The sequence below is a fragment of the Podarcis filfolensis genome (assembly GCF_964270895.1).
Source record: "Podarcis filfolensis genome assembly, chromosome: 3".
NCBI lineage: Eukaryota > Metazoa > Chordata > Lepidosauria > Squamata > Lacertidae > Podarcis > Podarcis filfolensis.
The window spans coordinates 90,601,506-90,617,223 of NC_139606.1; the positions used below are offsets into that span (position 1 = coordinate 90,601,506).

The 15,718-nt window shown below is 41.7% G+C and overlaps 1 protein-coding gene across 6 annotated transcripts in view; it reads left to right on the top strand.

Annotated features, from left to right (window-relative positions):
• Positions 1-15,718, top strand: part of CDC42BPA (CDC42 binding protein kinase alpha) — a 154,569-nt gene that overhangs the window by 90,079 nt on the left and 48,772 nt on the right. For all 6 annotated transcript variants that reach the window (XM_083604445.1, XM_083604446.1, XM_083604447.1 and 3 more), the window contains exons 16-19: positions 8,528-8,633; positions 10,389-10,513; positions 13,754-13,859; positions 14,652-14,800. In XM_083604445.1, the coding sequence (XP_083460571.1) occupies positions 8,528-8,633; positions 10,389-10,513; positions 13,754-13,859; positions 14,652-14,800 (486 nt within the window). The remainder of the gene's footprint in view (positions 1-8,527; positions 8,634-10,388; positions 10,514-13,753; positions 13,860-14,651; positions 14,801-15,718) is intronic.

A 15,718-nucleotide genomic window follows, 5' to 3' on the forward strand; every position in this document is an offset into this window, starting at 1 on the left:
CCATTCACGAAGCGTTCCGGAGATGGAGACACTTACTAATTGGTGCACAGCATAAGGTACAAGTATGTACGGACCACAAGAATTTGGAGTATTGGAGAACGGCACGAGTGCTCAACCAACGACAAGTGAGATGGGCCCAGGAGTTCTCCAAATTCCATTTTGAAATCTGCTATGTGCCAGGTCCAGAAAACATCAGAGCGGACGCTCTCTCTCGCAAACCTGAATATTTGGAGGGGGAGGGAGCGCCAGAAGAGAGACATATTATCCCAGAGGACCACTGGGTGTGTGGTGCGGCCTGGGTGGGGCAAAGAGAACTGGTAGAGGGAACGGTAAATGATGAGTACGCCCAGGATAAGCTCAGAGGTTTAAGGGGAGAGGGAGAAGACCCCGGAGGTTTTGAAGAAAGAAACGGGGCATTGTATTACAAAGGGGCGCTATATATACCTGAAGGGGAATTGAGGGGGAGAGTACTCAAACAGCTGCACGACAATCCCACAGCGGGGCATTTTGGGCAACACAAGACCATGTGGTTGGTGACCAGGGAGTTTTGGTGGCCCAAGGTGAGGGAGGATGTACGGGAGTATGTGAGAAGGTGTGACCAATGCCAGAGAGCCAAAGGAGAAAGGCGGGCGCCAGCGGGGTATTTAGAACCGTTACCCACACCAGAACGACCGTGGGAGGCGGTGTCGATAGATTTTATGACTGATCTGCCCAAATCCCAGGGGAAAACCGCCATACTAGTCGTAGTAGACCAGTTAACTAAGATGGGTCACTTTGTAGCTTGCTCACATGCAGTCACGGGGAAGAGACAGCAAAATTGTTTGTAGAACATATTTTTAGGCTGCATGGCGCCCCCTTGAGGCTGGTTTCCGACAGAGGGAAACAGTTCACGTCCAGATTCTGGAGGAAGCTTATGAGCTTGTTGCACGTAGAGGTCAACTTTTCGACTGCCAGGCACCCTGAGACCAATGGGCAGGCGGAGAGGGCAAACGGTATCCTTCAACAATACCTGAGGTGTTATGTCAATGACAGAGAAAACGATTGGGTCGAAAAGTTGGCACTAGCGGAATTTGCTTACAATAATGCAGAGAATGTGTCCACCGGGATGAGCCCCTTTTTGGCTAATTATGGGTGCCACCCCAGGGCGTTTCCAGGGGAAGGAGGAGAGAGATGGAGTGTTCCGGCCGCTGAACTTTTTGTAGAAGAAATGGAAGCGATCCATCGTCAACTCCAACACAACTTAGAAAGGGCCAAAGAAGAATATAAGAGGCAGGCAGACAAGAGCAGAAGGGAAGGTGAAACAATTAGGGTGGGGAGTCGGGTCTGGCTATCAACCCAAGGGTTGCCGTTCAAGGGTAGTTGCAAGAAATTGAGACCCAAAAGATTGGGACCATTTGAGGTCATCCAACAGGTCAACCCAGTGGCTTTCAGACTCCGGTTACCGAACCACATGAAACTGCACCCAGTATTCCACAGGTCATTACTGTCACCATACAGGGGGGAAGGTGAAGGGGTATCCACACGGGGGCCAGCCATAGAAGAAAGGGAAAGCCGCAACTATGTGGCAGAAATCATCGACTCCAGGTGGAAGGGTAATCAGGTGGAGTATTTGGTCGCGTGGGAAGGGGAACCGGAGTCGGAAAACACCTGGGTGAAGGCAGAGGAGGTCCATGACGAGGTCTTGATCGAAACGTTCCACCAAAGGTTCCCCAGGAAACCTCAACCAGTAGCGAGGTTCCGGAGGGAGTACTTTGGCACCACCGACGATGAGGAGGAACTGGAGGGATTCAGGGAATCGGAGTTGGAAGAGGGTACAGACTCCGAGGAGGAGGAGTACTTGGAAACCGGGAACAGCAAAAGGTGGAGGGAAGTGTTCGAAACTTCGGAAGATGAGGGAGGTTCCTTCAGGGGTTTTGCTCCCTCGCCTCCCGCAGAGGAGGGGAGGGAAGGGGGTGAAGGGGGCCCTAGAGGGGAGGTGGATGTCAGGGAACTGTCATCTGAGACGAAGGAGGTGAAAGGGCTCATGGAGGGTGAGAGAGACCACTCAGCGGAGGAGGGGACCAGCAGGGGGAGAAGTGGAGTTACAAGGGAAAGTGAGTCGGAGGGAGAGCTCAGAGATACTTCAAGCGGGAACAGTGGAGAGGTTTCAGGACCTCCCGTAGGCACACCCACTCCTCGGCGGAAACTGTCACGCCGAGAGTCCAGAAGGCGCGTTTCCGTCAAGGAGCTTTTATGCTGGAAGAAGTTCCGTAAACGCCCACTGTCCGATTCAACGAGCGATTGATGGAGCCATGCTTAAGGAGCTCCATCACAGACAGAGGTTTGGGAACTTAGCCAAGCTCTGAGGGATCAGGATTTTACGCACAAGCAGCTCACCATCCCATCACAGGCTATCTCAATAATTTATATGTATTTAGGGTTCTGAAACACCTACATGGAAAATGTAGGATCCTTGAGTTTCCCCATGCATGGTACAATTGCAGTTTCTCGTTTACCATTCAGGTGCAGAAGATGATAAAAGTATCAGAGGGGTGTGTGTGTGTGTGTGTGTTTCATGCTGTATTCTCTTTTAGATAACCTGATACAACTACAGGTGGGGATGGAAACCTGTGATCCTCTTGAAGTAGTTGGACTATAACTCCCATCAACCCTGACCTGACCATAGGCCATTATAGTTGTGACCAATGAGAGTTGTGGTTGAGCAACACCTGGGGACCATACATTCCCTACTGTTTTAGGACATAACATTCTCTTCACAATTTAGGTCCCCCCCCCACAATGTGGGGTTGGTGTTCCCTCCTTTAAGAATATTTCTGCTCCATATAACATAAACCATTCCCCTTGCTGAATTTTTTCTATGGCAGCCTTAAAATTCCTGCAGTAGGTCAGGCTTTAAAAATCAAAATAGATAGCTTTAGTAAGACATTTGGAATTCAGTAGTTTAAATCTATTACCACCAACCTGAAAAGTTATAAAGCAAGTAGTGCTTAAGAAAACATCATTGTGTTAAAAGGCAAATCATTCTTCATTCACTTGTTTTTATTTCATAAACAAATATGAATAGGGCTGCTTTGGTACTGTAATATTGAATAATAGGACTGAAGAATAGGTGAAGCATCTGTGGGTCTTAGGTGAAATCAAGCTGAATTACTGAAAAAGACAAAACGTGCTTCAGTATATATATTTTTTAAGCACACACACCTGAAAACCATAAAACAAACAGTTGTCAGAGCTACATTTTGATGTGATGAATGTGATAGAATAGTTTTATTAGCTGTATTACCTGCCCATGACTGTCAAAGCCATGAATGAGTTATGTAGAGCATTTCCAAGCAAGGAAATAATAAAAGCTTTATGCCACACGTGTACCTTACACAAGCCATTTCTGGAAAATAAGCTGCAAAGGTTATTAGCAACTCTTTTCATTGCTCATTTAAGCCCTGTGCAAACAGTCTCTACCTTCAATGGAGGTTTGAGATTGTGCCCTCTGACCTTGCCCTTGGGATTTGAGGTTGTGTTTAAATAGAGGCCTATATGCATGGAGTTGACATGTGCAGGTATAATCCTCCCAGTTTTCAGGGGTCTAGATCAGACCTGCGTGTACTGCATTACATGCACGTGGGCTACTTTTGATTGAGACTTCCAGCTTGTAGATGTCAGGTGGGTTTGCAGCTTGATTCCACTATCCCACTGCATGTAGACAATCAACACCTGCACTAGTTAATATACCTTAGATGTGGAAGCAACACTAGTTGGTATCAACCTAGCTACTGGCTTTTCTCTAGTTTTTCCCTTACTCTTTGAGGTGCCTTTAATGTTAAAGGATGTTGCAGTGCATATTCTCAATGGGTTGTGTTGTGGTTTCTGCTGCTGTTCTGTTTTGCTATTTTAGTTCTGTTCCAAACCTACTATTGTGATTTTATAATTGTATGTTAGGGCTTTTTATAGTGTGTTTTTAAAAAAAAAACCTTGGGCAATATAAAGAGTGGAAAGGAAGTTACGTAAAAGAAGTCGGGAAGCATATGAGATAAAATTGCCAAATGGGGTCATTGTGAGAAATAGGAAACAAAACAATATGCCGAAAATGTCCTTTATCAAAATAACATGTAGGCAGGATAGGCTGTGTGACAGCACTAATTTTAAATTCTTTCAAAAAAACAAGCTGAATACCTCAGTGAATGAGCAGGAGTACTTTTAATTCATTCCATGGTTTTGCAAGGAACTAAAGCAAGTTAGTTAGATTGTTGCTTTCATGTTGATTCAAAAATGTATTGAAAAAGCCTATTTATGTTCCAGTTTATGTTCCCAGGGGGAGTCACTAAAATATTGGCAGGTTCATGCATCATAGCCTACCTTGTTTTGAGTTTATGCTTCTTTTTTAATATTGGTTACCCTGCTTAGCTTAGCCTTCATTTAAAAACAAAGGACTGCCTCACATGATACAGTGCATGGTGACATCTACTGATGTTTCCAAGGAGTGCCTAGAACAGTTTTGAGTATTCTTTTAGAAACTGAATATACTGCAAGGGGAGTACTGATCAGTTTTACATATCATTATTTCAGAATTACAAAAGGACATCATCTGTATTCTCCTTCCACTGTGAAAACATATCTTTAAATGATGACACCATAGGCATGTTCAAGCATTTGTTTGAATGCACAAATGTGCATTTCCCCATCCATGGATGCAGAGTTTATGTGTTCAGACAAATGCCTGAACATGTAACATCTCATAAATATATATAGAACTGGAACTTACTGTTTTCCCTCTTTTTTTTACAAAGTATCGACCTAGTACACATTCACTGGTGCAACTTAGTATGCGTGTTTAGATTTCCACTGATTTTTGTGATACTTGGAGCCTGATCCTATGAATGGTTACTTACAGGTAAGGCCCAATGAGACCATAGTGTGCTTTGACTGCAGTCTGAAATATTTAACCACGCTCTGGTTTCTGCTTCACATTTTCTACAGTTCTTGAGCCAAAAGACAACTGAAGTGTATGGACAGAGGAGAAGTGTTTCAGAGACTAGAAAGAACAAATACTCTCCACTGTGGCTCTAAAGTTTATGTTTGCTTAGCTCTGAGCTAGCATTCTAAACTACCTCTGACTTTTCCCTGTGTTCCATTATTTACTGGTCTTGTTTCTTTCAGGAGAGCTGTTTTCCGCTGCAGTCTCAGCTGAGACTCACAGCACATCAGATTTCTAAGGCTACCACCAAAGTGGTTTAACATAAAAGCTTCATACTGCATTTTCCCCACCGTCTCATATTGCATCAGATGCAAATTTAAAGCTACTTCACAAGCTGTGAATGAAACCACCAATACTAGAAGCACAAAAGTACTAAGTGCATATAAACTAAGACAAAAATGCAACCAAATGCTTAATTAAAGACTCTGACCTGTTGTCTGAGAAGTTAGCCTTAAACCCATGTCTCCCACATAGCTGTGAGACCCATTATCCATTCCCCTGATAGTTAATGCTTTAATCTTTTTTGGCTTTCTCCCAGATTGTTCTTCATATGCATGGAATCTGTTGGTTGGGGAGAGGGATGGGTGGTGTTGGATTACAGAATTAGAGTTTAAACAGTAGTGATTAATATGCTACATTGTTAGAATGAAGTGTTATGTTTCAAATGATGCCTAGCAACACACAAATTCAGAGCTGGGTCTGATATTCCTGTGCTATATTTCAAAGTCTTATTGAAACAGTAAATGAATTTCAAATTAGAAATAGGAGATTCAAACCAAAAATACTCTTACTGAGTACTATTGTCATGGCTCAAATGCTGTCTGATAAACATTGGTGGGTAGTTTTGCTGAACTGTAAGAAATATTGACTAAATTCTATCACCAATACTTTGTGCCAACATAGCCCTCATTCACATGTAACACTAAGCCAAACGATAGCTTAGCACAAATAAGCAAACATGCAGGATCCTGGAAATATTGGATCTGGATTGTTCCTTCTTGGTCGTTCTAGTGCTGCACTTTGCTGATCTAAGCTTAGTGTGTCATATGAACCCAGGTTCATGGTTTAGCTCTCTCAATACAGACCACAAGTGGGCAACTGTAGGAAAAACTTCAGTTATAGCCCATGGTTTGTATGGACAGAACTAAACCACTTACCCCAGGTCTGGGTAACTCAGTAAGCTAAACTGTAGCTTAGCTCAACAAAACAACCAGAGAGGAAAAAAAACAACCACAATATCCTCTCCATGTAAGCTCATTCACTTTTTAAAAAAATATTTTTTATTACAGATTTACTTGTATAACAAGAGTACATATAGTGTCTCTGTTTTCAATTCATAGAATCTTTTTCACAGTTCAGTTACATTTGGTATGAGACACTGCTGTCGTAGACATTACGTGATCGGGGAAAAGGGGGGGATACTGATCCTTCTTTCTGTTGTATATTTGTGCAAGGTTTTTTTGTCAGCGTGATGTGAGTAGGCCATGTATGTATGTATGTATGTTGTGCGAGAGATGAGAGGTTGGTACGTTCGGTTGGTTGCAGTGTGGTTTGTTTGTATGCGTGAGTGGGCGTATTGGGTCATATTAGCCATATTGATTCACATGCCTGCTCATTCACTTTAAGCAATGGTTTGACTTAGCCTGATGTGAAAGGCAGACCAGTATGACTGAAATCTCTTAACCATGGTGAAAGATTAGGAACAGAGTGTATTACTGAGCATTCCCTCTCCCTTGATCCATTGCCCTCAGGTCTGGTTAAGCATTACATCCACAGTGAAATCTACCATGGTTATACTAACGATGTTAAAGATATGATGGAGAAGCATCCCCTGTTTTACCAGGGAGACCCAGCATGCTCCTTCTTGACTTGCTTTATGATGGGCATTTAAGGCCTACTGATTCTAGCAGGCTTTCAACATCTGTTATATGGCATACTTCAATAAATGTAGAGCAATAAAATAATAGGCCACATAGAAAAGTCATAATATTTTGAAACAAATAAAACAAACTAGGGATCCAAATGGATAAAGATTTTAAATTGGGGATCCCATGATTTGCTGCTCTTGGTCATCTTGAGAGTGATTCGGTTTGCAGTTAAAGTACATGCAGATTTGCATGCAGAGGTTTCTGGTTGGGCTGGGAAGGACTCTTGCTCAAATCCCTGGAGAGCTGTTTCTGGTCAGTGTGGTCAGTATAGAACCAAAGGCCTTACTTGGTGTTAGCACCTTTCGGCATTCTAAGTCCTATGCCTCCTCCCACTTTAGACCCCTGTGACCTGCCGCCCACCTGCAGACCTGGTCCAGGGACAGCGGGAAGACGCGCTGCGCCTGCCAGCTGTCCCCGGAGCTTGCGGGGCAGGCAGTGGGGAGAAGCGCTCTTCTCCCCGCCGCCCGCCTGCAGACCAGGTCCGCGGACTGCAGGAAGACACGCTGCGCCTCCCCACTGTCCCCGGAGCTTGCGGGGCTGGCAGCGGGGAGAAGCACGCGTCTCCCCACCGTCAGCCTCCAAACCACATCGGGAGACAGCGGGATGGCAGCGTTCCGCCTCCCCACTGTCCCCCGACCTTGTGGGGCTGGCGCTGCGGCTCTCCTGAAGCCTGGAGAGCGAGAGGGGTCGGTGCACACCAACCCCTCTCGCTCTCCAGGCTTCAGCGAAAGCCTGCATTCGCCCCATAGGATGCACACACATTTCCCCTTCATTTTTGGAGGGGAAAAAGTGTGTTTTATAGGGCGAAAAATACGGTATTTGTCAGTGGGTTTTATGATTCCTTGCAGTCGTTCAGTTACATCTTGGATCTTAGCCCCGGGGAGACAGCACACTTCCCGAGACATCTTGTTACTTGTGGTGATGGTTAGAAAGTGCTTGGCTTATTTTGTATCTGGTAAATTGACACATGGATGTTTTCACGTATTAGATTTTGTCATAATTAGGACCATTCAATTAACCTAATGAGAATCTTCATGCATGGGAGTTTTGCAGTTCCAGGCACCATATATGGCAACTCTTTCTTTCACTAGCTTCAGAATTGCAAAGGGTTGTAAAAATGAATAAGGATATTGAATCATAATGTTTACTCTTAACTATGACTGTTTGAGATTTGTGAAAACCTTCTCGCAGCATGAATGCAAGACTGGGTGTCATCCAGAGAACTCCAGCCCTGCCTGATTTCCTTCAAAAATTAATGCAGCTTTAACTTGTTCCATTGCTTTCACTGGTTTCATCCAATATGTTGTATTTGGACAGTGGATAAGAGGTCAATGTTTAGTATTTTTTACAATAGAATGACAAATGCCTGCTAACTGGGACTCTGGTGTCCCACATTAAAGAGAGGTTAATTCGTACTCCTAACACAGAACACATTGTCTTGTTGTCCTGAGGCAAAACAGATAATCATGTTATTCCAGTTTCAGTGGATGTGCAGATTACTGTAGAATATTTTCTTAGTTACTGTATATGTCAGTCCTTAATGTTCTGCAAGGTTTCTGTTGAAGCATATATTTGTACTATTTTCCATATATGCTAATGATTTATTGCATTTTGTATTATCCCTTAGCCAAAGTGAAAGAGAAGAATTTGAAACAGAGTTCAAACAGAAATATGAACGGGAGAAGATTCTCTTGACAGAGGAGAACAAAAAGCTTTCTGCTGAGCTTGATAAGGTAAGTGTTTTGTGAGTGAAATTAAAAAATTGAGCAAAGTTGAAAAATTCATAAAGGAGCATAGAACTGGGAAAATGTGAATAACTTCCAATACTGATTCAAGTATAATTAATTATGTTCCCATGATGGGAGTTTAGATTTGATGATCTCTCTATTCATTTCCGATTAGATCCCACAAAATTACTGAATAATATAGATTAAGATACGTTGGCATTACTTTAGGAGCCAAAAGGTAATTTCCATCTGGTAAGATGCAAAGTTAATTACAGATCCAAACTTATGCCATAATTATTTATGGACAACAGACCACTTCATTAGGTGGTTCAAAAATACTAATGAAAGACAGTTAAATAAGGGATCAGAATAAAATAAAATTTATCATATGGGTGAAGGTCAAATGTGTAACAAGGAAACAAAGAGAAAAATGTGAAACTGTTTTGGACTTAGATTACACCAGGACTTTGGAATAACCCTTATATTGACATGAAAAAGCCTTGGACAGCCTTAGCTGGAAGAAAATGATCACTATAGTCTGCTTCAGGCATTGTTCTTATGAAGGGGCAGTTATGGTGAAAGGAAGTATATTTAGCTCTCCAAACTTGTGTGGCTTCTCCTGCATGGGGAACAGAGAGCAGACTCCCTACTTCAGAAGTTTTACCCCATCAGGGGTGAGAAAAGTCATTAAACTTCAGGAATGTGGCTAACATGTAGCCCCTTCAGCTCCTTCCACCTTGTTTGTCCCTTTCATGTGAGTAGTGCCTCAAGAGGGCTTCCACCTCAGAAAATAGGAATGCAATATGGCAGAAGTAGCAAACCCATAGCCCTCCAGATGTTTGATTTCAACTCCTATCTTCCCTACTATTGGCCATGCTGGCTGGAGTCCAACAATATTGGTAGGGCTACAAGCCGCCCAGCCCATGCACTATGGAAACATCAAAATATAGAATTCATACAAAACCCAGGAATGCATAATTGAACTAGATGGTACTGAATTTCACTGAAATTAGAGGGCCTTCTAATCAGTGTACTGCCTTCCCATCAGATGTCAAGGAGATAAAGAACTACACAACTTTTAGAAGACATCTAAAGGCAGCCTTATATTGGGAAGTTTTTAATGTGTGACATTTTATTGTGTTTTTATATGTGCTGGAAGCTACCCAGAGTGGCAGAAGGGCAGGGTAATAATAGAAATAGAAATAGAAAAGGAATATGTGTTTAAGGAGAACCTGGCAAGTGAGTGCCACAAATCAGGCATGATTTTTCCATTGTGAATTCTAGAATGCTTTGACTTTTTGCATTCCGCAGGCAACAATGAGACTCACCCATGCATGTGATTTGTTGACCATTGAGGAGATCCATTTGCACAATTGATACTATGGGTTGGGGTAGTTGGTTTTATATAGGTGCTTCTGGCAACATATGTCATGAGGACACAACCAGCAGAGCATAAGTACACAAAAAGGCCCTGCTGGATCAGGCCAGTGTCCCATCTAGTGCAGCATCCTGGTCTCACAGTAGCAGACCAGATGCCTATGGGAAGCCTTCACGCATGACCCAATTGCTCAAGAGCACTTCCCTGTGGTTTCCAGCCACTGGTATTCAGAAGCACACCTCCTCAGGCTGCGTAGGCAGAACCTGTGCCATTGCTACTCTCTCTCTTTAAATAGTGGTGCACACTTATGGATTCTAAAAGCTCACAAGAAACATAAGAAAAGCCATCCAAGATCATACCTCTTGTCTTTAAAATCTATTCAGCTTACAGCCATGTATGAGAGACTAAGTATGAGCAACCGGCAACTAGAAGAAGAGATGAGAGATCTTGCTGACAAAAAAGAATCTGTAGCGCACTGGGAAGCCCAGATCACGGAGATCATCCAGTGGTAAGAACCTTCTTCTAATCCCGTTTGCCACTGTGCCTCATGCAACAAGGCACGTTCTGTTTTGGACAAACAGAATTTAATTCTTCAGTCCCCTGGTGTTCTGTTTCCAAGCTTCAGAAAACTCAACTCTTTTCAGGAGTGTAAACCCCCACTGGGTATAGTTGTTGGATTTCCAAATACAAGTAACAACTAGCAGAAATCTAAGTAGCTTCATATATGGCAGAATAAAAGGTGGTGGTGGAAGGTTGTTGGTTTTGGTTTTTGGTTGTTGTTTTTTGTTTTTAGTCACAGAATTGGCATATTATCCTTCTTTATTGGTATCCTATAAATTAAATTCAAAACACAAAATATAAAAAATGAATCTTGTGGCATCTTAAAGACTACCAAATCTGTAAGCTTTCTAGGACTGCAGTTCACTTATTCATATATATTAAGAGGCCGCCCCTTTGAAAATTGCTACAGAATGAAAAGTAGCCTTCAAGTAATAGTTTCTAATATTCCCTTCTATCATACTGACAAAGCTCAATCCCCCGTCTTTTACAGTGCTCTGAAATAAAGATGCAGGCATGAGTTTGAACTGTTAGTGGGGAAAACAATTTTTTGCAGTGATTTGTTTTTCCATTTTTGGACCATTTGTAAAATGTAACTCTGAAAACAATCTGTACCTAAACATTTCCACAGATCATTTACACTGATTAATGTTAGTGTCTTGTGGCAGTATCATTTTTTAAATGTTTGTGTCCTTTTTATCTGCTTTCATAGCAGCTGTATAATTTAATTTTGTATTAAGTAAAAATGGATAAACATAGTCTTTTTAGGGAAGCCTTGTTAGCTAGACAGTGCTTTCACATCCAGTATAACTTTACTGTCCATATTTAGGCATAGCTCTGGCTTTTGAGTATGGTTAGTCAGTGCACGTTGGGCTCTGAAACACTGGATGTGGTCCAAGCAATGTAGTTCACTTCATAAATGTACATAATTCAAACTCAAGTATCAGGGTCCATTTTTCACCCTTGAAGGTCTGGTTTTACAGAAGCAAAGAATAAAGAATCAAAGCTGGATGATTTATAGTACTTCTTCGTCATAAACAAAAGTCTCTTATGCAAGCCGGGTGAGGGGAACACAGTAAAGCAAATATGTTTATATATTTTCTCTCACTGACTGGAAATTAAGTGGTTATGTGTTCAGGTACTTCCCTAGCAGAAAGGTGAAAATCAGTACACAGAATCCACTGTACCTTGAATATTACAAAAGCCTGAAGTATGGTCTGTTAGGACCTGTCAAAACTCAGGATACGAGATTAATTCTCCAACCGATCCTGCTAATTATTATTATGAAATATATTGGTGTTGGGTTTGTTGTTGTTTTTTGCCACATGCAATTCAAAGCAACTTACAAGAAAAGAAAACACATGCATGCAAACATTAAAACCAGGGCAGGGGAAATTGAGACAGCCCTATGGTTGCCATGGAGATTGTGAAATCCCATGCAAAAGCAGTAGACAGAGCCTCAGTGTGAATGTTCAGTCTCTCCCAAAACTACTTTCGTCAGAGAAGTTTGTGGGCAGCAGTTACAACCAGTGCTATTTTTCTAGAAAAAGGGGTACAGGAACTCACTATGATCACCTCCTTTGCTCTCTTATAATGGCAATGGCGCCCGCCTGAGAGGTGCTAGAACTGAGTTCCCACTGAAAGAAAGCGCTGGTTACAACAATGGTATCCCCAGTCTGACCTGGCAACAGATGGCAGTCCCAACCCAAGGTGGAAGGGTTTCCAAGTGAGGTTAATGGAATCATTTTGAACCACAGCAACTCCCTGCACCCTCAGTCTGAGGTGATGCTGTGCCACATCAATTAGTTCAACTGTATCCACCCACCGAGGTCTCAGCAATACTCCTCGGATCGGTTTCAGATCAAGGATGAGGGTGGTCTGTCTATGACCTGGCACCAAACAACAAGCATGGAGAAAATTAGGAAGATTTTCTGAGCACACTGAGCCTGGCACTGCCATTCCTGCAGGAATGCAGCCTAGCTCTACATAATGCATATGAACTGCACAAATGGCATATTGGAACTTATTGCCACCTACTGGTTGCTAAAGATGCATACAGCTTTTGCACAGATCTCAATACCAGTTTCCTATTTGTGCTGTTTAAAAGGAACATTTTATGATTTTTGTGTGCAGGAAAGATTTGGGCCTTTCGTTGCCTGTCATACAACAATTTTGCAATAAAATGGTCCGTCCAGTTGAAAGCAGATGGAATGGTGGTCGTAATTAAACACCTCCCAGGAACTGTTTCACACGTGGCTTTTCCTACACAGACAGCATCTCCATGTAGGAAAAGGCATGTGCACCCTCATGTGTGAATTGCTACAAGTACATGTGTTCAAAGGAGCATGTTTGTGATTTTGGCTATGATCCTAAACATCTGGCCTTCATTACAGCTATGCCAATTCCATGCCGATTGCTGCCATCATTCACACATTTATTCAGCATTCACAACCTGAATGCTTAGAAAAATTGTAAGGATCATGATTTCCTGAAAAATATGTATGTATTATTCAGCTGTGTCCCCCCACCCCCATTATAATTATAATAAAAAAAGGAATTCATTTATTCATTTACTTTAAAACAACTACTCATTGTCAGCTTTTGGCGATCCAGAGTGGTGTAATGATTAGAGTGTTAGACTGTGACCTGGGAGACCAGGGTTTGAATTGGTATTCAGCCATGAAGCTCTCTGGATGACTCACTCCCAGCCTAGCCTACCTCGCAGGGTTGTTGTGAGAATAAAATGGGGAGAGGAGAACCATGTACCCACCTCAAGCTCTTTGGAGGAAAGATGGGATATAAACACAATAAATGAAATGAAGATAGAAAATGAGAGTATTGCATTATATGCAATGCAATCTGCCCATATACACCTGTGCACCACTGAAATGAATGGGAGCTGTACAAGACCATGGAACATTATGTCCTTTGATGCCTATTTTTTAGAAATGTTAAGGATTCAGTTCCACAGCACCCAAGAAAACTTGAGAGGCATCACATGGGTTGTTTCCGCTTGCAGCTTAACTAATTGGGTTTTATTTTTCTATAATTATGATTGATTTTATGAAATTCTCATTCTGGCTGTTTCTCAACATCCTCATTATCTCCCTAACTTAAATGTCACCATAGAGCAAAAACTTAGCCTTTGCTTTTGCCAAAGTTCTTACATCTTATTTCACTGCTTGACTAGGGTAAGCGATGAAAAGGATGCCCGAGGCTATCTCCAGGCCTTAGCCTCCAAAATGACTGAAGAACTAGAGGCCCTGAGGAACTCCAGTTTGGGGGCAAGAGCAACAGTAAGCAATTATTAAGTGTATTTTTTTTAAGATTTCCTGTGCCATCAAATAAATGCTTAGTGTGAGTTATATTAGCTACCAGTTACAGCAGATGAATCTTGAAAGGTGTTCCAGAGAATTGTCTAGTCCTGTTAGCTGGACGAGTTTCAGTTAGTAAGGCTTGAGGATGCAGACAAGGTGCTTCAGTCGGTCAGGGCAACCATTTGCCCTCTGGACTCTTGCCCCTTTTGGCTGATGAAAACTGGCAGGGACAGGACAGCTGGCTGGGCCAGGAAGGTGATTAATACCTCCTTCTGGGGTCCTCTTCCAACTCTGTGATTCTGTGATCATCCATTTAATTTTATAATGATTTTAATCTGTTCACAAGGTAGTGTATATAAAAACAGTTATTTCAACATTACATTTAAATAATCAAACTGACTAAAATCACTGTTGTGGACAATAGTCCCCATTCCATGACATCCCAGTTTAAACTGTAAAGGTTGTATTTATTAAAGCTTGTTTAAAGGAGGTCAGAGATGGCATGGAAACTTTCTCTGTGATAGATTCATCCCCATCCCCACGCCCCATGAATAAGTATTTTAATTGTTGCTAATGTATTCTGTAGCATAAATGGAATATATCATAAAACTACTATTGCCTATAAAAGAATAAGATAGTAGAACTCCTTTTTTTCTTACTTGGATCAAAGAAAGATAATGTATTTGGGGCATTGCCAGGACTCTTTTGGAAGATCATAAGATTGAAATGTAACAAATGCCTTAAATAAAAGGAAATGGCTTTTCTTTTTAGGACATGCCCTGGAAGATGCGGCGTTTTGCAAAACTGGATATGTCTGCAAGGTTAGAGCTACAGTCAGCCCTTGATGCAGAAATACGAGCCAAACAAGCCATTCAAGAGGAGTTAAATAAAGTTAAAGCTTGCAATATTGCAACAGAATGGTAAGAATTGGTGTTTCTAATGTTCTAGCTTGCAAAGACTTTTCTACAAAAGACATACTGATAAGTCCTAAAATATATTGCCTGTCAAACTATAATCCTACAGTTATTCATGGCAGCCTGACTTAAAAGTAAAAGTTATCCTTCTATAATTTGTAGTTAATTGAATCATTACTGGAAAATCTGTGCTTTTTTTAAGGTGCTTCAAAGATCTTTGTGGAAAATAAAATTTATGCTGCATTTTACAACCTTTAAAAAGCAATAAACTGCATTCCTCTGCTAGTTTACCACGATTGGTTTATGGATTCTGAAGAATGATCTTTTTCCATCACGATCCATTTTGTTGACTTAAGAAATTCAATGATCGAGGGAGATGATTGAAGACAGATAATTTCTAGTAAATTGACTGCTCCAGGTCATATAATTTATATAAAATTCTTGTTGCAGGCAAGACTTTTTAGTTGCCTTTGAAAACTAAAAGTAGCAGCAAGAGTCCAGCTAAGTAGCAGCATGAATTCTGTTCAATTTTCCCCATAGCAGAATTCAGCAATGAAACTGGCATGAAACGTATTCTGTGACTGCTAACGTAATAGCTGTTTTAATAGTAATACCCGAAAAGCAAGACCCAAATAGCTATTTTTCATAAAGGGGTGATGGCCAACTCGAGCTTCAATTAATGCATTTTTGAAAGGTAGCCAAAGGCTTAACAAGCCAGTATTAGACTAGAATTTCCAGAATTAGTTACTGGAGTTGTATATTGGAACATGCATCTCCACCAGTAAACATCACCGTTGCTAGGAAATGGCCACCAAAAATAATCAGTGTTGTATTTTAAAATAGAGATCATTTATTCCCATGCCTGCTGCTCATACTGTTTTTCATAAACAGAGACTAGAGCCAACTCAAAGGATATTCAGAGAC